At 44.7% G+C, this 23,224-nt stretch overlaps 1 protein-coding gene across 4 annotated transcripts in view; it reads left to right on the top strand.

The window, feature by feature from the left end:
* tox (thymocyte selection-associated high mobility group box) overlaps positions 1-23,224 on the top strand; it is a 640,302-nt gene that overhangs the window by 598,687 nt on the left and 18,391 nt on the right. For all 4 annotated transcript variants that reach the window (XM_087985898.1, XM_087985897.1, XM_087985896.1 and 1 more), the window contains one exon: positions 1,135-1,365. In XM_087985898.1, the coding sequence (XP_087842024.1) occupies positions 1,135-1,365 (231 nt within the window). The remainder of the gene's footprint in view (positions 1-1,134; positions 1,366-23,224) is intronic.

The raw sequence follows: 23,224 nt of genomic DNA, 5'->3' as shown, positions 1-23,224 counted from the left end.
CACCATTACTGAGACCAGCTTTATATACAAGATTCATGAATTGAGTTTAAATTTCACCAGCTGCAGTACTAGACTCATGTCCCCACATCAATAGCCTGGGTCTTTGGATTTTCTAACCTTGTAATATTATCACGATACCAGCATCGCTGCCATACTCAGAGTGCTTTGTAACATCGTTGTGACAATGAGCCCTAGAAAATCTTGCAAAAAAGAATTGTCCCAGATATTTTATTTGAAATATTTCCTATTCAATTCTAATCTCTGTTTTATAAAGTATAAACGTGAAATGTGGATGTTGTTAAACAGTTAATGTTGTAATTTAGCTGTTTTGCTGAAATGACTGAGATGGTAACATTTAGAATGATTTTAGGAATGTTTTTGCAGTCATGTTTTGAACATCTTGCAATGAAAAGATTATGACTAATATTTAATATAGTCTAATTGGCCAATGTGACAAATCTATTTCACTGAAAACTGTTAGGTAGGTCACATTGTGTTAATGATAGCTGTTTTTATTGAGTCAAAGCTTGCAAAATATTACTCCAAATTAGATAAATAGCTAGAAATACCAGTTATTGTTAGTTATCGTATGAATGTTTAACATATATGCAGCATATTGCTCTCGCGTCTATCTTAACTGAGAAGCTAAAATTATTGAGTTGGCATTTATAAAGAGTTTCCATAGATGAGATCACAAATAGCAATTTTGAGACTCTGTGTTTTGTGTTATTCTGTGTTTGAGTGGTTAGTATTTTTTGCAAAATCACTTAAAACACAAACAGGAACAACTTACATAGCCAAAAATGGTGAAATTGTGAATAATTAGTTCAATTAAAAGTATTTGATTATTACTGGTGGACTTAGTCCCCTGTACTGAATTTCTGACCTTATCTAACTTATTTTACTGTATAAGTTCACAGCTTTTAACAATACTTTAATAAAAGTACATAAATATGTTACTGCAAAACAAAAAAATGTCATGCAGTCACCAGTCATATTAAAATCATCATTAGTCAGGTGGCTAGGCCTTTGTATAATGGATGAAGTAAATTTCATTCTTCAGAAAGATTGTATCAGTTTAAATATAAATGTGACCATTATTAAAGCATGACCTTTGGTTCTTGTGTAACATAGATGAATGGTGGTGAAAAACGGGCTGCAGTAGATGTTGGAAAGAAACCCAAAACTCCAAAAAAGAAGAAAAAGAAGGATCCAAATGAGCCGCAGAAACCCGTGTCAGCCTACGCTCTGTTTTTCCGTGATACCCAAGCAGCTATTAAAGGTCAAAATCCAAATGCCACATTTGGTGAAGTTTCAAAGATTGTTGCCTCAATGTGGGACGGTTTAGGTGAAGAGCAAAAACAGGTAAGAATGAGTGCACAGCATTGTGACACCTTCATTTGTAACACTGTCCATAGGGAATATATATGCCGATTATCTCAATAATTAATGGCATCTCAATTGATTAGGCAAATAAAGTTTTCTCTCCTGGGTGGAAGGCTGGTGAAGATGCAGTCAGGCAAGAGGCCTGGCTACATCATACTTCCTCATGGCACTAGTACTGACTGATTTTGGAGAATTAGTGTCTTTGGAATACTTGCAGCATCTCCCAGCAGGATAGAACCCTCATTTCCGTATGCCTATCTTGGGAAGGGGAAGGAACAGGAGAACATTTTATGACAGCAACTCTTATACTGTGCCACCTGCAACAGAATGGGCTGATCCTGAAAATATGCTTCAAATCTTGGAATAATTTGAAAAGAATGGTGCAATCAACTTCATTAGAAATTCCATTCCCTTAAGGGTTTTAGTATATAAATTTCCATCCCATGCTAAAGAAATAAAATATACCAGAGACACACTCCATTTCTCCAGTAGAACATTTTTATGATGTATTGCCATAATTTACATTGTTTACAGTATTATTAGAAGGACACATGGGATGCCTGTTCACAATTCAGCTCATTCATGGCTGTGGACATTACTGGAAAGGCCAATATTTACCACTGATCCCTAATTACCCTCGAGAAATTGATGAGACTTGAAACTCTGCAGTCCATGTTATCCAGGGATGTGCCAGTAGCTTTAGGTATGAAGTTCCAGGATGTTGGCCCATTGATAAAGAAGGAGTAGTAACATATTTCCAAGTCAGAATGATGTGTGACTAGAAGGGAAATTTGCAGATGGTGGTATTTCCTTGTACCTAGTCCCTTTGTGTTGCTAGGTGGCAGAAGTAGCAGACTTGGGAAGTGTGTTGAAGAAGCTTTGACGAGTTGATACTGTGCATTTTATAGATAGACACATTGTGGTACATACTGTAGCTAGAATCTGCCAGAATTGTAAGGAGTGAATGGAGTGCCAGTCAAGGCTGTTTTGTCCCAGATGGTGTTGAGCCATTTCTGGGATGAAGGGCTTATCTTACGGAAAAAAAGATTGAATGGGTTGAGACATATCCTTTGGGGTTTAGAATAATGGGAGGTGATCTTATTGATCCTGAGGAGACTTGTTACAGTGGATAAATGAAGAAAGTTTTCTCTTGTTTGGAAGAACTAGGGGCAGAGTTTAAAAATAAGACATTGCTCTCTTAAAATGGAGATGAGGGTTTTTTTGCTCTCTGTGAGTTGTTAGTCTCTTTCCCAGTAAACAATGGAGGTTTGGTTATTGAATGTATTCAGGTGGGAATGAGATTTTTGATTGACAACGGAGTCAAGTATTATGCAGCAGCGAGCTGACAAGAAAATGGAACTGAGGCCATAGCCAGCACAACCATGACCTTCATGTGTGTAAGGGCTGAAAACCTCCTCCTGCTCCTCACTCCTATATTCACATGATGCACATAACATGAGACGTTTATTACCTGAGCACTGCTGACCACTCACATGGCCAGATTTTCACAGGTCACTGAACCTCTTCCATGTCACAATTCTGACATTCATCGAGGCCTTTCAGAGGGGCAGGTTTCTGCTGTTGGGTCCCACTGAAAGGATTTCTTGTCTTGTGTCAATTGCCTCTATCAACATCTCAAAAGAGGGAGCAGATAATCTTAGCACCACCAATAAGGACGTTTGCATTTGAAGGTCACGTCATTTCACGATGCTGACTTGATGCAAGGTCAGAAATTTCCCAGCAACAGATTCCTCACCAAAAATTGAAAATTCAACCAGAAGACCTGATATTTCAAGATGAATATAAAGATCTGAAGGTATTGTTTGAAAAGATGCAAGGTAGATTTGTCTACCAACCTGTTGTGCCTTACCCAACCCTATGCAAATGAGCTAGTCATTTATTTCTGCTGACTTTTTGGGGATTGTGCTGGGTGTGAAATGTTTACTTTGTCAGTCTGTACTACAACAGTGAGCACTGCTCTGATGCATTTAATGATGGAGACATGTTTTGAAATTTGCAAAAGGAATAAAATAAAGTATTGTTTTCGAAGCAAAAAAGCACAAGGGAGAAAGATCATTCATCACAATAATGCAAATCATTTGGATGTGTCTTAATTTGAATTTTAACAACAGATGAGCCGGGCAGACTGAGCAGTTGTTTCTTGTTTCTAGGATCTTCGGTTATTACATTGTTAGTGATATTATTGTTCCTGAGGGAGGTTTTAGGTTGGCTCAGTTCCTGGAACAGGTTGTGTGGCAATCTTTCTTCCCACAGTGCCAGGCTGACAGCTGTGACGGGTTTACTGTGAAGCCAATCGCATATTAGCTGAAGCACTAACTGTTGAGAACTTTTTATCAGAGTTTTGGCCGTCAAAATTTTCTAACAGGCATGTATGCTAGAAAATGTAGCAATTAAATTGTGTCACCAATCTCACTGTCAATTCTTCCTCAGTACAAGAAAATACACACAATCTACTGCAATGTTCATCTTCCATAGTTCCAGCCAGATTCCAGTAGAACAATACCAGAGTTGGCACCTGGTAATGCTGGACCCCACCCAATGCCAACGTGTCTGTAAGGAAAAGCATCTGCCTGTGTCTTACAAGACCATAAATTGTAGGGAGTTTCGAAACTCCAATGTCAATGTTTTCACATTCTGAACTTTACATAGAACATAGAACAATACAGTGCAGAACCGGCCCTTCGGCCCTCGGTGTTGTGCCGACCTGTGAACTATTCTTAGCTCGTCCCCCTACACTATCCCAAAATCATCCATGTGCTTATCTAAGGATTGTTTAAATCTCCCTAATGTGGCTGAGTTGACTACATTAGCAGGTAGGACATTCCACGCCCTTACCACTCTCTGCGTATGAACCTGCCTCTGACATCTGTCTTAAATCTATCACCCCTCAATTTGTAGTTATGCCCCCTCGTACATCATCATCCTAGGAAAAAGACTTTCACTGTCTACCTTATCTAATCCTCTGACCATCTTGTATGTCTCTACTAAATCCCCTCCTAGCCTTCTTCTCTCCAATGAGAACAGGTTCAAATCTCTCAGTCTTTCCTCATAAGACCTTCCCTCCAGACCAGGCAACATCCTGTTAAATCTCCTCTGAACCTTTTCCAATGCTTCCACATCCTTCCCGAAATATGGGGACCAGAACTGTACACAATATTCCAAGTGTGGCCGCACGAGCGTTTTGTATAGTTAGTGTGGCCGCACCAGCGTTTTGTATAGTTTTGTAACTCTCTTTGGGATATAAACAGCTCACAGAGCCCTGGTGAAATGGGAGCTACCCACTGATCCATATGTGGAGTCCATCCTGAATCCAGGCTGGAAATTTTACCCAGACTAAGAGTCAGAGTCATAGAGTTATACAGCACCGAAACAGACACTTCAGTCCAACTCCTCCATATTGACCAGATATCCTAAATTAAGCTAGTCCCATTTGCCAGCATTTGGCCCATGTCCCTCTAAGCCCTTCCTGTTCATATACCCATCCAGATGCCTTTTAAATGCTGTAATTGTACCAGCCTCCACCACTTCCTCTGGCAGCTCATTCCATACATGCACCATCTTCTCTGTGTGAAAACGTTGCCCCTTAGGTCCCTTTTAAATCTTTCCCCTCTCACCTTAAACCTCCCCCACTCTAGGGAAAAGGCCTTGTCTATCTATCCTATCCATGCCCCTCAATATTTTATAAACCTCTATAAGGTCACCCTTCAGCCTCCAGGGAAAACAGCCCCAGCATATTCAGCCTCTCCCTATAGCTCAAACTCTCCATCCCTGGCAATAGGCAAAATGGGTCAAATGTTTCAAAGGTTTCCTCATCACCATAGAAGCATTAAATATTCTTTCCTGGATATAAGCCAAACGTCATCCCAACCAGGGCTATTTGATCAGATATGAGAAAGTGAGGACAGCAGATGCTGGAGATCAGAGCTGAAAATGTGCTGCTGGAAAAGCGCAGCAGGTCAGGCAGCATCCAAGGAGCAGGAGAATCGACGTTTCGGGCATGAGCCCTTCTTCGGGAATGAGGAAAGTGTGCCAAGCAGGCTAAGATAAAAGGTAGGGAGGAGGGACTTGTGGAAGGAGCGTTGGAAATGTGATAGGTGGAAGGTGGTTAAAGTGAGGGTGATAAGGTGAGGGTGATAGGCCGTGGTGGGGGTGGGGACGGAGAGGTCAGGAAGAAGATTACAGGTTAGGAAGGTGGTGCTGAGTTCGAGGGTTGGGACTGAGACAAGGTGGGGGGAGGGGAAATGAGGAAACTGGAGAAATCTGAGTTCATCCCTTGTGATTGGAGGGTTCCTAGGCAGAAGATGAGGCGCTCTTCCTCCAGCCGTCGTGTTGCTATGGTCTGGCGATGGAGGAGTCCAAGGACCTGCATCTCCTTGGTGGAGTGGGAGGGGGAGTTGAAGTGTTGAGCCACAGGGTGGTTGGGTTGGTTGGTCCGGGTGTCCCAGAGGTGTTCTCTGAAACGTTCCGCAAGTAGGCGGCCTGTCTCCCCAATATAGAGGAGGCCACATCGGGCGCAGCGGATGCAGTAAATGATGTATGTGGAAGTGCAGGTGAATTTGTGATGGATATGGAAGGATCCCTTGGGGCCTTGGAGGGAAGTAAGGGGGGAGGTGTGGACGCAAGTTTTGCATTTCTTGCGGTTGCAGGGGAAGGTGCCGTGAGTGGAGGTTGGGTTGGTGGGGGGCGTGGACCTGACGAGGGAGTCATGGAGGGAGTGGTCTTTTCGGAATGCTGATAGGGGAGGGGAGGGAAATATATCCCTGGTGGTGGGGTCTGCTTGGAGGTGGCGGAAATGACGATGGATGATACGATGTATCTGGAGGTTGGTGGGGTGGTAGGTGAGGACCAGTGGGGCTCTGTCCTGGTGGTGATTGGAGGGGCAGGGCTCAAGGGCGGAGGAGCGGGAAGTGGAGGAGATGCGGTCTGAGGGGAAATTGCGGTCCTTGAAGAAGGAGGCCATCTGGGTTGTACGGTTTTGGAACTGGTCCTCCTGGGAGCAGATGCGGCGGAGGCAAAGGAATTGGGAATATGGGATGGCGTTTTTACAGGGGGCAGGGTGGGAGGAGGTGTAGTCTAGGTAGCTGTGGGAGTCGGTCGATTTATAGTAAATGTCCGTGTTGATTTGGTTGCCCGAGATAGAAATGGAGAGGTCTAGGAACGGGAGGGAGGAGTCTGAGATGGTCCAGGTAAATTTGGGGTCAGGGTGGAAGGTGTTAGTAAAGTGGATGAACTGTTCAACCTCCTCTTGGGAGCACGAGGCAGCGCCGATACAGTCATCGCTGTAGCGAGGGAAAGGTGGGGGGGTGGTGCCAGTGTAGCTGCGGAAGATGGACTGTTCCACATATCCTACGAAGAGACAGGCATAGCTGGGGCCGGTGCGGGTGCCCATGGCTCCTCCTTTGGTTTGGAGGAAGTGGGAGGATTGGAAAGAGAAGTTGTTAAGAGTGATGACCAGTTCAGTCAGTCAAAGGAGGGTGTCAGTGGAAGGGTACGTTCGGCGGGAAAGGAAGAAGCGGAGGGCTTTGAGTCCTTCGTGATGGGGGATGGAGGTGTATACGGACTGGATGTCCATGGTGAATATAAGGCGTTGGGGACCGGGGAAGCGAAAATTATGGAGGAGGTGGAGGGCGTGGGTGGTGTCCCGAACGTAGGTGGGTAGTTCTTGGACTAAGGGGGACAGGACCGTGTCGAGGTATGCAGAGATGAGTTCGGTGGGGCAGGAGCAGGTGGAGACAATGGGTCGGCCGGGGCAGTCAGGTTTGTGGTTACTGGGCAGGAGGTAGAAGCGGGAGGTGCGGGGTTGTGGGACTATGAGGTTGGAGGCGGTGGATGGGAGATCCCCCGAGGTGATGAGGTTATGGATGGTCTGGGAGATGATGGTTTGGTGGTGGGGGGGTGGGGTCATGGTCAAGGGGGCAGTAGGAGGAGGTGTCCGCGAGCTGGCGTTTGGCCTCAGCGGTGTAAAAGTTGGTGCGCCAAACTACTACCGCACCTCCCTTGTCTGCCGGTTTGATCGTGAGGTTGGTGTTGGAGCGGAGGGAGTGGAGGGCTGCACGTTCCGAGGGTGAGAGGTTGGAGTGGGTGAGACGGGTGGACAGGTTGAGGCGGTTAATGTCGCGGCGGCAGTTGGCTATGAAGAGATCGAGGCCGGGTAAGAGGCCAGCACGGGGTGTCCAGGTGGATGGGGTGTGTTGGAGGCAGGGGAAGGGGTCGTCAGAGGGTGGGCGAGAATCCTGGTTGAAGAAGTAGGCACGGAGGCGAAAGCGGCGGAAGAATTGTTCGATGTCTCGCTGCATGTTGAACTCGTTGATCCAGGAGTGTAGGGGGATGAAGGTGAGGCCTGTGTCAAGGACTGGAGGAAGAGCGCCTCATCTTCTGCCTAGGAACCCTCCAACCACAAGGGATGAACTCAGATTTGTCCAGTTTCCTCATTTCCCCTCCCCCCACCTGGTCTCAGTCCCAACCCTCGAACTCAGCACCGCCTTCCTAACCTGCAATCTTCTTCCTGACCTCTCCGCCCCAACCCCCACTCCGGCCTATCACCCTCACCTTAACCTCCTTCCACCTATCGCATTTCCAATGCCCCTCCCCCAAGTCCCTCCCCCCTACCTTTTATCTTAGCCTGCTGGACACACATTCCTCATTCCTGAAGAAGGGCTCATGCCCGAAACGTCGCATTGAATGGGAACAGGCTCAGGGGACTGAATGGCCTACTCCTGTTCCTGTGAACTTTTTGTGATCGAAATAATGCTGCTTCTGAAGAAATAGAGAGTCACAGTTTTCTTTCAGAATCTCCACATGAAAGAACACCACAGAAATTATTCAAAAACAATCAGATAGCAAAGATGTCAGTGCACAAACATTCCAACATAATTTTGAATGTTATTAATTCCATCAGTGTGTTATGACACCTTTGGATCAAAAGGAAACAAACTCATTTTACATGGATTCTTCTCTGTACCTCATTCAACTTGGGGCTTCCACCCTCGGGCGACTATTCGTGTGGAATTTGTACATTCTTCCCATGTCTGTGTGGGATTCCTCTGGGAATCCCTTCACTCTGAGGCTACATCCTCTGGTCCTAGTCTTTTCTCCTACTGTAAACATCTTCTCTACATCCACTGTATCCAGGCCTATTGGTATTCTGGAAGTTTCAATTAGATATCCCCCTCATCCTTCCAAGCTCATCTAGAGGGTGGCTGCCTCACAGTGTCAGGGTCCCAGGTTTGATTCCAGCCTCGGGCGACTGACTGTGTGGAGTTTGCACATTCTCCCCGTGTCTGCGTGGGTTTCCTCCGGGTGCTCCGGTTTCCTCCCACAATCCAAAGATATGTAGGTTTGGTGGATTGGCCATGCTAAATTGCCCATTGTGTCCAGGAATGTGTAGGTTAGGTAGATTCCCCATGGGAAATGCAGGGTTATGGGGTGGGTCTGGGTGGAATGATCTTCAGGGGCCAGTGTGAAGTTGATGGGCTGAATGGCCTACTTCAACGTTGTAGGGGTTCTATGATTCTAACTCCTGCTCAACTTCTTGCTGCTTTTCCACCACTATCTCTGCCTCCTCTCCTTTTATCTTCCGTAAGTTTCTCCTCCTCTTCAGCTGCTCTTCTCCTCTATGACCTTCTCTCTTCTCCTCCACCTTTTCCTCGACCTAGTTTATATTGATTATTTCAACGGCTTCTTCCCTTTCTCTTTTGTGAAACTCATATGTCACCAGTGTTTTCTCAAAGTCCCTGCTATGTTTAATTTCCTCAAATGTTCTTGAAAACATTGTCGGCAGGAAATCTTTGTGGAGAGAAACTTTGCTTGCCAGAATGCAAATAATAACAACAGCAGAGGCTTAATTCCCTGTGAAACAAGCAATGATTTGGGTTGTTTGTTTTTTTTACAACATAAAGCCTGCTGCAGAAGTTGCTGACTGCTGTGGATTAATTTACTAATCCTTAAATTAATGCTCAGGTAACATTAGCAACTGTTGAACATTACAACATATGCTTGCTTTCAACTGCATAATTTATATTCGGTAACCTTAACTCACACAGTTTAACTCAATAGCAACACCTAATTACTTCATCCACGGTATTTATTCTGTGTTTGATTCCTCACTGTTGCTGCTAATATGTTATATGAGGGCAGAGCTGCTGAAAGAGGGAAGAATTTAATTTCCTACTTGGTTGTTCCCGCTGACGCTGTCCTTCCCCTGGTAGTAGTGGCAAGTGTAAATAGTTAATTTGCTTTAATTATGAGCCTGTCCTGCTGAATTAGCAGCAGCAAGAATATGAAGAGCTGGAATCATAGTTCTGAGGCAGCTGACAACTCCTCAGAGTCCAGAAACCAATATCTTCTTCTCTAAGCTGTCAGTAATTCCATTAATATTATGTCCAGTCAAGTCAATCAAATCATTTACTCCTCATTGGTGCTCAGACAGCAGATAGATAAGGAATCTCAGCTTTCTCCTTTCATTTCTCCTGATTCATTTCACTTATGATCAAATGTCTTATGCAGTAATACGGTTTTAAAAAACACATTACATTGTGCATGTTGTATTAAATTTTCACAATTTTAAGGTGTAGAGATATTGTAAACGTGGTGAGGGGGATTTATGAAGTAGAAATAATGAAATGTGGGGTGACTGAATTAGGCAGAATGCAAAAGTTTGATTTCCTAATGATGGGGTTTGAGAGGCAGAGATAAAGTCAGCAGCATATTTGTAGCATATTATGCCTTTCCTTATTCATTCACAGGATGGGGGCATTGCTGGATGGACCAGAATTTATTACCAGTGATAATTTCCCTTGAGAAAATGGCAGTGAAAGTGATGCTTTCTGAACCGCTACAGTCCACTTATGGAAAGATACAGCACAGTTGGGAAGGGTGTTCCGGGAACTTTGACCTACTGATAGTGAAAGAACAACAATAGTATTCCAAGTCAGGATGTTGTGTAGCTTGGAGAGGGACTTGCAGATGGTGATGTTCCTTTGTCCTTTATCTTTTGTCCATCTCAGACCACAGGTTTAGAGATTGCAGTCAGAGTAGCCTTGGGTGAGTTATTTGCAGTGCAATTTGTAGTTGGTAGAAATTGTTCCCTCTGTGTGTGTGAATGGTGAAGATGGTGAACACAGTGTCACTCACACAGGACGCTTTATCCAAGGTGATATTGAATGTCTTGAGTGTTATTGGAGCCACCATCATTCGGCAAGTGGGGAATATTCCGTCACATTCCTGAATTTCTTGTAGATGGTGCTTAGGGTTTGGGGAGTTAGGGATGAATTGAGATCAGCTGTCCACTCTGTGGAGGCAGGCAGCCAATTTTGCTTAAGCAGGTTAAATTAGCACAAGTTAACAGCCTCACTTTCAGCAGAGCATCTTCCCTGCAATGCACAGAGGCTGTCTGTTCAATGCAGGCGTGATGGGAGAATGAGCCCAGCCGAACGCTCAATCCCTGTGCCGAGGTGATGAGGATAAAAGGCTGCAGTCCACCAGAGGTTTATTTTATTTCTTTGTTGCTGTGCCGGCAGTGTGGGCACCTCAGTGTGGAGAAATCTGACCTTTCTCAATAATATCCAGCTTTCCTGTTGGAATGACACAGGCTCACTGTTTCTGCAGTACGTAAAAGTTGTGGAAATTTGATAGCTCTGTTGACATGCACACACATGAAAAAAACTATTTTTTCCACTTTAATGACTGCTTCATACATCTTTGAAAAGACAGACATTGTCGGTATAGTTTAACTTGGGCAAAGACATGAACCTGCCAGTGCTTGTTGTCTGAGTGATATGTATCTGAGTGATATGCTGCGCTTTTCCAGCAACACATTTTCAGCTCTGATATGTATCTGCCCAACTTTCCTTTCACTTGGGTGATACAGAGGGCAGTTCTGGATTGGGTGATGTGTAACGGGGCAGACTTGATTCAGGAGCTGAAGGTGAAGGAACTCCTAGTGGACAGTGACCATTACATGATCGAATTCACCCTGCAGTTTGAGAGGGAGAAGCTGGAATCAGATACAACAGTATTACAGCTGAGTAAAGGTAATGACAAAGACATGAGGGAGGAGCTGGGAGAGTTAATTGGAGGGGGAGCCGAGCAGGGAAGATGGTGGAGCAGCGATGGCAGGAGTTTCTGAGGATAATTCAGAAGGAACAGCAGAAATTCATCCTGAGGAAGAAGAAGCTTATTAAGGGGAGGACATGGTAACCCATGGCTGACAAAGGAAGTCAGGGACAGAATAAGAGCAAAAGAGGAAACATATAATTAGATTAGATTAGATTACTTACAGTGTGGAAACAGGCCCTTCGGCCCAACAAGTCCACACCGACCCGCCGAAGCGCAACCTACCCATACCCCTACATTTACCCCTTTAACCTAACACTACGGGCAATTTAGCATGGCCCGTTCACCTGACCCGCACATCTTTGGACTGTGGGAGGAAACCAGAGCACCTGGAGGAAACCCACGCAGACAATGTGCAAACTCCACATAGTCAGTCGCCTGCGTCGGGAATTGAACCCGGGTCTCTGGCGCTGTGAGGCAGCAGTGCTAACCACTGTGCCACCGTGCCACCCACAAATGTGGGGAAGGTTAGAGGGAAGATGGAGCCTTTAAAATGGAAGCCTTTAAAAACCAGCAAAGGATAACTAAAAAAGCAATAAGGGGTGAAGATGAAATATGACAGCAAGTTAGCTACTAATATAAAAGAGTCTTTTTTAGATATACAGAAGATGAGAGAGAGAAAACAAGAGTGAATAATGGACCATTTAAAAATGAACTGGAGAAGTAGTAATGGGGAACAAAGAAATGACGGAGGATCTGAATAGGTACTTTCCATTAGTTTTCACAGTGGAAGACACCAGTAACATAACAGAACTTCAAGACAGTCAGGGAGCAGAGGGGAGTGTAGTGGCCATCACTGAAGAGAAGCTGCTGCAGAAGCTGAAAGGTCCGAATGTGGATAAATCACCTGGACCAGATAGACTGCACCCCAGAGTAATGAAGGAGATAGCTGAGGAGATTGTAGGGCATTGGTGGTGACCTTTCAGGAATCACTGGAGTCAGGGAGGCTCCCAGAGGACTGGAAAATAGCTAATGCAGCACCCCGAAGACAGGAAATTACAGCCTGACCTCTGTCATTGACAGGATTTTAGTGTCCATTATTAAGGATGAGATGGCATTGGAGGGTGTCTAGAGAAGGTTCACAGGAATGAGGCTGGGGATTAGGACCTGTCATATGAGGAACAGTTGAGGACTCTGTGTCTGGACTAGATTAGATTAGATTAGATTCCCTACAGTATGGAAACAGGCCCTTCGGCCCAAAAGGTCCACTCCAAAGAGTAACCCAACCAGACCCATTCCCCTCTGACTAATGCACCTAACACTGTGGGCAATTTAGCATGACCAATTCACCTGACCTGCACATCTATGGACTGTGGGAGGAAACCGGAGCACCCGGAGGAAACCCACGCAGACACGGGAAGAATGTGCAAACTCCACACAGACAGTCGTCCGAGGCTGGAATCAAATCTGAGACCCTGACACTGCGAGGCAGCCACCCTCTAGATGAGCTTGGAAGGATGAGGGGGATATCTAATTGAAACTTCCAGAATACCAAGAGGCCTGGAAATAGTGGATGTAGAGAAGATGTTTACAGTAGGAGAAAAGACTTGGACCAGAGGATGTAGCCTCAGAGTGAAGGGATGATCCTTTAGAACTGAGATGAGGAGGAATTTCTTCAGCCAGAGGGTGGGGAATCTGTGGAACTCATTGCCACAGACATCTGTGGAGACTAAGTCATTGAGTGTCTTTAAGATAGAGATAGATAGGATCTTGATTAGGAAGGGGATCAAGGATTACGGGGAGAAGGCAGGTGTGTGGGGTGGTGAAGGATCTCAGCCATGATCAAATGGTGGAGCAGACTCAATGGGCCATGTTGAGGTGTTGATGGCCTAATGGTATTATCACTAGACTGTTAATCCAGGGACTAGGTAATATTCCAGGGACACAGGTTTGAATCCTGCCATCACACATGATGGAATTTGGATTAAATTTTAAATATCTCAAATTAAGAGTCAAATGATGACCATGAATCAATTGCTGGAAAAAAACCCATCTGGTTCGCTAATGTCCTTTAAGGAAGAAAACTGCCCTCCATGTCTAAGTCCTGACCCACAGCAATGTGAGTGACTCAGAACTGCCCTCTGGGTAATTAGGGATGGGTAATAATTGCAGACCCAACCAGTCATGCATATCCAGTGAATTAATTTTTTTTAGAAATGGCCTAATTCTACTCCTATATCTTATGACCTTATGGTGTAAATGTCTAAGGGAGAATTTTAGCAATAAGCGATAAACAATAAGCGATAAGCAATGGAAAATGCAGGAACTGGCAGCCCTACCCCTCCAATAGGAAACAAAAACAGAAATTGCTGGTGAAACTCAGCAGATCTGGCAACATCTGTGAAAAGAAAGCAGAGTTAACGTATTGAGTCCAGAGGTTCTTCATCAGAACTCACCCATTCCATTCCGAGAGTCAGACCTCTTTATCAGACATCAGGTGAACCCCACATTCCTACTGTAAATGGCTGATTTCAGGAGTCTGAAATATCGACTGGAAGGTAATTTGGCCAGCAACAGGGAGCAGGAGAGGCAAACGGGGGCACATTGGTTGCTTTCAGGGATGGAGCTTGGGGAAATTGAAGCTCACATTGTTCAGAAGGAGACAAAAGGAGCTCCTGTTGGTCCCACAAAAAACAGCACTTATTCTTTTACCCGACAGGATTTGCTTAGCAGGGCATCCACAGGACACACTATATAGAACATGGAAGATCAAACATTACAATTACAGTGGGGCCCTGTGTGAGTGAGATAGGGTTAGGGCTAGGTGCTCAGTTGCCCAGTGGAAGGTGTTCCTGGTGAATCGTGGGAAAGTAAATTTTAGTTCTGCTCCACTTTATTTTTTGCCAGGAGGAGGGGGTTAAGTTTTCCTCTCAAATATTCCAGTGCTGTTTACTTAAAAAACGTACTCTGCATGATGTTGTTGAGGTGATTTTTTTTTCAATCGAAGTGGTGATTTGGAATCAGCCCCCACACCCAGTTTTTCTTCAAAGGGGAGCCAAAATATTATGATCAGTGTTACATCTGCACCCAACCAATAAATAATCCCCATGCTGTTTTCAGAGAGAATGCTGCTGAGCTGTACTCCTCAGTTAGAGCACAGTTGGAATGATACTGTTATGGCATTGCGCTCATATAAGACAATGGCCCCAAGCAACATTACAAGGATTTTTCTGAGCAAGATGCATGCTTTCCTGTGAAGCTTTTTATGCACAACCTTTCTACTTACAGCAGTGGTCTGAAATATTAATGAAAAAATATTAAATGAAGTACTGTCACTCTTCATGCGGATCCAACCTGTTCTCAAATTTTGGGTTTTGCCCTGAGTGCTGCTAACCTGAGTCTTTCATTGAAAACAACACATTTCTTCACAAGGAATGATCATAAATTGTAACTGTTCAGCACTAAAACTTTCACATTCCATGTTCCTTTTAGTTTTGACATGTATTTTAAAGAGTATCAGAAAATATATAGAAACCAAAGAAAAAATCAGATTAAATGTTGTCTGATGGACAACATGAAAGGACAAAGAATTAAAAGAACTTTAATCTGAAATTAACTTTTCTATTTTAATCCAAAGTTAAAATTTATAAGAAATTGAATTTCTAAAAACGCCATTAGGAAAGTATTTTAAGGCAACTTTACAGCAGCATTATTGCCCTGGAGATTACACTGGATTCCTTTATAAAGTTTAGATTGCCTTGAAGCTTGAGGCCTGAGGTGCAGTTTTGTTCACACCTCAGGCCTTTCCCGTTAAGGAGCACAGATATTTTACTTCACTTAGTTTCTACAAATTAATCAAGCAAACACATTTCTACATTGATCCTTATCATGTTTTAACATGTTTATCATGTTTGTATCATCGGTAGTCACAGGTGAGGTGCCGGAAGACTGGAGGTTGGCAAACGTGGTGCCACTGTTTAAGAAGGGCAGTAAAGACAAGCCAGGGAACTATAGACCGGTGAGCCTGACCTCAGTGGTGGGCAAGTTGTTGGAGGGAATCCTGAGGGACAGGATGTACATGTATTGGGAAAGGCAAGGACTGATTCGGGATAGTCAACATGGCTTTGTGCGTGGGAAATCATGTCTCACAAACTTGATAGAGTTTTTTGAAGAAGTAACAAAAAAGATTGATGAGGGCAGAGCAGTAGATGTGATCTATATGGACTTCAGTAAGGCGTTCGACAAGGTTCCCCATGGGAGACTGATTAGCAAGGTTAGATCTCATGGAATACAGGGAGAACTAGCCATTTGGATACAGAACTGGCTCAAAGGTAGAAGACAGGGTGGTGGTGGAGGGTTGTTTTTCAGATTGGAGGCCTTTGACCAGTGGAGTGCCTCAAAGATTAGTGCTGGGCCCTCTACTTTTTGTCAATTACGTAAATTATTTGGATGTGAGCATAAGAGGTACAGTTAGTAAGTTTGCAGAAGACACCAGAATTGGAGGTGTAGTGGACAGCAAAGAGGGTTACCTCAGATTACAACAGGATCTGGACCAGATGGGCCAATGGGCTGAGAAGTAGCAGATGGAGTTTAATTCAGATAAATGGGAGGTACTGCACTTTGGCAAAGCAAATTTTAGCAGGACTTATACACTTAATGGTAAAGTCCTAGGGAGTGTTGCTGAACAAAGAGACCTTGGAGTGCAGGTTCATAGCTCCTTGAAAGTGGAGTCACAGGTAGATAGGAGAGTGAAGAAGGCGTTTGGTATGCTTTCCTTTATTGGTCAGAGTATTGAGTACAAGAGTTGGGAGGTCATGTTGCGGCTGTACAGGACATTGGTTAGGCCACTGATGGAATATTGCGTGCAATTCTGGTCTCCTTCCTATCAGAAAGATGTTGTGAAACTTGAAACGGTTCAGAAAAGATTTACAAGAATGTTGCCAGGGTTGGAGGATCTGAGCTACAGGGAGAGGCTGAACAGGCTGGGGCTGTTTTCCCTGGAGCGTCGGAGGCTGAGGGGTGATCTTATAGAGGTTTACAAAATTATGAGGGGCATGGATAGGATAAATAAATAAAGTCTTTTCCCTGGGGCCGGGGAGTCCAGAACTAGAGGACATAGGTTTAGGGTGAGAGGGGAAAGATATAAAAGAGACCTCAGGGGCAACTTTTTCACACAGAGGGTGGTACCTGTATGGAATGAGCTGCCAGAGGAAGTGATGGAGGCTGGTACAATTGCAACATTTAAGAGGCATTTGGATGGGTATATGAATAGGAAGGGTTTGGAGGGATATGGGCCGGGTGCTGGCAGGTGGGACTAGATTGGGTTGGGATATCTGGTCGGCATGGACAGGTTGGACTGAAGGGTCTGTTTCCGTGCTGTACATCTCTATGATTCTATGACTCCATTATCTTGCTATACTTTGCAAGTTTTAAATTCTACTCCTTGTTTTCAAATGGCTTCATGAACTGGGCCATTCCAAACTTACTACACTCCAAGGTCTTTGTACAATTCTTGTGATTAACACAGCTCCACCATAGAACGTAGAACAATACAGCGCAGAACCGACCCTTCGGCCCTCGATGTGGCGCCAACCTGTGAACATGTTTTTTTTAACTGCCTCGATCCTAATCTTTGGAATCCCTGTTTTGTAATGATTGTAACAGGACCAGCCAGCAGGACCTCATAGAATATGAGCTCCCTGATTGGGCCTGTTAATGTGGTCCAACTAGAGAGCCCTGGCTAACAGGAGTGTCAAGGCTCTGTTCACTCTGAGAGCTGACTCTGAAGAGGCAGTACTACAGTCAGGGACTTTTCTTGTGTAAATAAAGGGTGACTTGGTGATGGGACACCAGACTCTGTGGAGTGATTTCAATGGCAATGAGAATAAAGCATGTTCTTAAGAAACTCGCTTGTGACAGTTGTCTTTGAGTGAGGTAGGCATGCCTCTGTTTGATAAACTTAACCCTGCTGATGAAGACTGGGCCCAGTATGTGAAAAGAATGAGCTATTCTTTTTCTGGAATATTGACACTGTGACAGGTGAAAAGAAATGAGCGATCTTGCTGACAGCTTGTGGAGCTGCAGCTTTGTCTGTTATTTCTCTGAGGCACCAGATACTAAAATCTTTCAAGAATTGACAGACATAATTAAGGAATATTACAACCCCAAGCTTCCTCTAATTCGAAGACGGTATCATTTTTACCTAACAATTTGAGAACCAGGGGACTCCACATTGGGATTTTTGACTATGTTAAGGTGACTGGCAGAAACCTGTGTCTTTTGGTTTAACCATTATGAGATGCTGAGAGACTGTTTGCTGTATGGGATTAATGTTGTGACCATGCAAGAACCCATCTGGACTTCAAACAGGCATTGCAACTGACATTGTTATTGAAAACTGTGGCAAGTGAATCATTTATTCCATCCAATGGAAGTGGATATCCTTGCCAGGCCAACTGAGCTTGGGGAATACCACTTGCGTGATGGCAATCGCACAGCCTCACTCAGGACATATCCTGAACAAAAGGACTCTAGGTCAGCCCCACAGCAAAACCCCAAAACAAAACCAAGCCTCAACCAAATGGTTAAAATTTTCTTCAGGACATGGGCTGGCAAGGAATTGTAATTGCTGCTGGTATGCGGATTTGAGACAGCAAAAGAGTCCCACTAGACCTCAATTGAGTAAGAGAACTCAAAGGCTGATATCTCGGAGAGTGCACACCCTGGAAGGTCCCCTACATCTGGAACAGTTGAGTTGCTGAGCAATATCCAAATCAGAACCAATCAAAATGAACATCTGGTTAAATGGTCACCTGGTTCTAATGGAGGTCAATACGGGTGCAGCTGGATCAGTGATCACAGAACAGATCCAACCCATATGTTTTTGCAAGACCTCAGCTAGACTTAGAACCTATACTAGGGAACCTTTATGGATTAAGGGTACAACTTTGGTTCCGATCTCTGGTTCAGTTAGCACAGATTGTAATAAAAGGCCCAAGTTTGATAGGGTGAAATTGGTTGAGAAAGATTCGCCCAGATTGGCTCAATGTTTTTCGATTTTAAAAATGGCTACCTGAGTGAAGTCCTAAAAAAATACCCAGTTGTTTTTCAGCAAGGTCCAGAGACTCATCGAGGCTGAAGGGCCTGAGCTGCTCTGTAATGTTCTATGGAGTCTCAAAGGAGCCAAGGGCACATTGCCCCATAACCAGGAAGCAATTCCACGATTCTGCAAGGCCCGCCTTGGGCCATTTGCCTTACGGGCAAAAGTAGAGGCAGAAATCAGGAAGCTCGAAAATGGAGAAACTATCAGACCAGTCCAATTTGTGGAATGGGCAGTTCGAACCGACTGTGAGGCCTGACAGCTCAGTTCACCACTGTGGGGATCTTAAGCAAACGGAAAACCACTTCCTGCACCTGGATAAATACCCAATCCCTCACACTGAGGATTTATACACAAAGCTGGCAGGGGGGTATCTTCATGAGCCATGCGTACTTGCAGTTATGGTTAAACAAGGATTCCCGGAAGTAAGCTACAGAAAGGTTTATACCAATATGCAAGACTGCCATTTGGGGTATCATCATAAGAAAGAAATAGATCTGTTTCTGATGAAAAGCAGATAAAGGGCTATGGGGAGCCGGTAGGAGAGTGGGGTTGAGACCAGGAGAAGCAAGTGCTGAACTGCCTACTTCCACTCCTCATCCCGATGTTCCTATTCATGTTTCTGTCAGGATTCCTCTTAAATATAGCTATTGCATCCACCTCTACCACCAACTGCGGCAGCGCATTCCAGGCACTTACCACCCTCTGTGTAAAAGACCTGCCTCTCACATCTCCTTTAAACTTTCTCTCTTTGATCTTAAACCTTTCCCCTTTGATCTTAAACCCACATCCCATCGTAATTGACATTTCTACCCTGGGAAAAAGACTCCGACTATCTATCCCTTTCAATTTTGTAAACTTGTATTGAGTCATCTCAGCTTCCAAAGTTCACCTGAAAATAAACCAAGTTTGAAATTGAGAAGGAGAGACCTACATGGTAACTCTAGCTAGTGAAGGAATTGAACTCATGCTGTTGGTATCATTCAGCAGCTGTCCAGCCTTCTGAGCTAACTGAGCCCCCAGTAGTCTCAGGCTAATACCATGTGGCCATCACCTGGAAACATGTGACCTTAGGAGGCTGTAGCTTACCTTTCAGGTCTAGTCTCCTGATAACTGGCAAAGGGGGCATGGAAGGAAAGAGTTTGGTAAGTTGCCCAAACATTGAATTGAATTGAATTGAATTTATTGTCACGTGTACCGAGACACAGTGAAAAGCTTTGTCTTGTGAGCAATACAGGCAGCTCACAGAGTTAAGTAGCATAGATAGTAAATAATAGGTAATCAGCGGCAAAAACAAAAACACAGATACAGGCAAATGTTGAGAGTTTGTGAGTCCATTCAGGATTCTAACAACAGTAGGGTAGAAACTGTTTTGAAACCGGCTGGTGCATGTGTTCAGGCTTCTCTACCTTCTCCCCGATGGTAGAGGTTGTAGAAAAGCATTGCCAGGGTGGGGTGGATCTTTGAGAATGCTGGCGGCCTTTCCTTGACAGTGGGCCTGGTTGATGGATTGTATAGAGGGGAGGTTGGCCTTTGTGATTGTCTGGGCCGAGTTCACCACTCTCTGTAACCGTCTCCGATCTTGAATGGTACAGTTGCCATTCCAGGTAGTGATACATCCAGACAGAATGCTCTCGATGGCGCACCTATAAAAGTTGGCGAGGGTATTCACCGTCATGCCAAATTTCCTCAGCTGCCTGAGGAAGAAGAGACGTTGTTGGGCCTTTGTAACCAGTGCATCCACATGAAGAGTCCTAGAAAGCTTGTTGTGGATGACCACTCCCAGGAGCTTGACACTCTCCACTTGTTCCACCTCTGTGCTGTTAATGTGTAGAGGGGCATGAGTAACATCCCGCCGAAAGTCAATAATGAGTTCCATGGTTTTGCCAGCATTGAGAGCTCGGTTGTTCTCAGTGCACCATTTTTCCAGGTTTTCCACCTCCCATCTGTAGTCTGTTTCATCGCCATCTGAGATTCAACTGACTATGGTGGTGTAATCAACAAACTTGTAAATGGCATTAGTCTAGTATTTGGCGACACAGTTGTAGATATAGAGTGAGTATGGAGGGGGCTGAGTACACACCCCTAGGTGGGCTCTAGTGTTGAGTGTTAGTGAGGATGAAATGTTGTCCCCAATCTTCACTTCATTCTTTCCCAGCTGCCTGTGGGTCAGGAAACTGAGGATCCAGTTGCAGACAGTGGGGCTTAGTCCAAGATCGCTTGGTTTAGTAATCAGTCTCGAGGGGATAATAGTGTTGAAGGCTGAACTGTTGTCAATGAGTGGGATTCTTTTGTAGCTGTTCTTGATATCAAGAAGTTCTAGGGAGGAATGAAGGGCAAGTGATATGGCATCTGACGTGGATCTGTTGGTCTGATAGGCAAACTAGAGTGGGTCAAGAGTAGTGGGGAGGCTGGAGTTGATTAATGCCATGACCAGCCTTTCAAAGCACTTCATGACCACTGAAGTTAGGGCCACTGGGCGGTAGTCATTGTGACATGCTGCATGAGCCTTCTTAGGCACAGGGATGATGTTGGCCTCTTGAAACAGGCAGGGACAGTGACCTGCTGCAGGGAGAGGTTGAAGATGTCCGAAAAGACCTCTGCCAGTTGATCTGTGCATGCTCTAGGTGCACGGCCTGGTACTCCGTCTGGACCCATTGCTTTCCTTGGATTCACACAAAGGAAAACTGATCTGACTCTGATGCAGTGACTGTTGGAGTAGGTTCGTTAGGACTTGTTGGAATAGGTGTTTCCTCCCTCCAAACTTCTGCTCAAAGCAAGCATAGAACGCATTGAGACAATCTAGGAGGGATGTGTCATTGTCTCTATCTTGCACTGTGATGTCATTCAGTCCTTGCCATTGTCGCCGGGTGTCTGTCTGGGTCTCTAGTTTGGATCGGTATTGGTCCTTGGCTGTCTTAATGGCTCTGTGAAGGTCATACTTGGATTCCTTATATTTGAGTGGGTCTCCTGATCTGAAGGCCTCACGCCTGATTTTTAGCAGGTTCTGTATGTCCTGATTCATCCGAGCATCGCTTGAATGTTAATGCAGCACCAAGTTGGAATTTTTTCTATCTTCATTCTTTCCCAGCTGCAGTCTGCAAATGGAAGGACGGGCTGGTTCTGAGGCAGAGAGACTGCAGGCAGGAGCCAGAGATCACTCTGCAATAAAAAGGCAGAGTCAGAAGGAAGTGTTGGTGGGGGAGAGGGAGACGTGGGAGAGGTAAGGTCAGAATCTACAGTCAGGGAAAGGGAGGTGATCCAGGCATCAGGAAAGTGAGGGGAACAGGTCAGTAAGGAAGGTGAGGGGATCAGAGAAGCCAGAGCAAGTTGGGAGTTTGCAGAAAGGGAAAATCCAGGAGGCCAAAGCAGAGGGCAATTGGGTACGAAGACAGGCAGCACCATGGAGACTGGGGTTAGGGGTGAGTGAACACATCTGGAGCAGACTGCAGGTCATGGTCAGGGCACTAGCATAGGTTTGGAGGCCAGAAAATGATCAGAGGTTTCAAGGAGATCAGGAAGAATCAGGGGAGATGAAAGAACAAGGTCAGAAGGCTCATAGGTAGATTGGAGGCTTTGTAAAGGATGAGGCATGGGGTAGGTGTTGTCTGATGAAGGGTGTGTGTGAAGGAGATGTACAAGATCCAGGGGGTTCATGGAGAAGCATTTATAGCTTGGATCCATCTAACATCATCTCCCTTTAGCAAGTGAAACTCATCCAGCTAGTGTTGAATTTAAAATGATCAAATATCTGATATGCAGCATCATTGTAATATTCAAATTACTAACCCACCTTCTGGGAGTGAGTTGATCACCCACGCCCTGTCCCAGACTTTGAAGATGAGATTGAGGCTGAGATTCCCACTTTTAACATTCCACTCAACCCACATCTGAACCCATTATTTTGGGTTGATCTTCATCATTTTGGAAAATTGGAGCATAATTTCCAATAGATTCCCACTTTGGGGAACTATAGCTGGTTAAATAAGTGACTGCAGTGATCTGAACAGGGAAGAGGGCAGGCTAGGCTACTGTTGACTTCCTTCTTGGTGAATGAGAAACAGAGAAATGCAAGGCCAAGAAATCAGGCCGAGAGGTTGCAGAGAGGGGTAGGTGGGAGCCTTGTGTTTTTAAGATGAGAGCAGAGCAGGTCCAGGGAAACCATGACAACACTAAAACCTCACTTAAATAGCTAACAGAAACTGACAGCACATGTATGCCATTGAATTGTGGTGGGGATCAGTATTGATGGTCCTCCAAGTATTCAGCTGCTAATTGTAAAGTTAATGTGATGCTGAGGTGGAACATCAGCCATGATTTCGTCGAATGGGAGTGTCGACTCGAAAAGATGAATGACCAATTCCTACTCCTGCTCCTCATTTGTTATGCTTTTATTTTAAATCTGCGTATTGATTTGCATTTGGCCTGGCCTTGTTAAAGTGTTAAATCATTCCCTGTTTAGCAGATTGGAGAATTGCACATGTCAACAAATATGTAATTACCAGATACAGTTTATGAAATAAAGGATTTCCATTGTTATAGCCCCAGGGTCACATTAACAATTATTAGATATGAGTAATAAAAGGAAATTCCTGATTATAAGGCAGATGGACTGTTGAGTATAGGAGTTGGGGGTTCATGTTGTGACTGCAGAGGACATTGGTT

The sequence above is a fragment of the Chiloscyllium plagiosum genome, unplaced genomic scaffold (genome assembly GCF_037043375.1).
Source record: "Chiloscyllium plagiosum isolate Xiang-an unplaced genomic scaffold, Cpla_swu_hap1 HiC_scaffold_4, whole genome shotgun sequence".
Classification (NCBI taxonomy): domain Eukaryota; kingdom Metazoa; phylum Chordata; class Chondrichthyes; order Orectolobiformes; family Hemiscylliidae; genus Chiloscyllium; species Chiloscyllium plagiosum.
The sequence above is the reverse complement of the archived record's forward strand: the minus strand, read 5'-3'. Positions and strand labels throughout refer to the sequence as shown.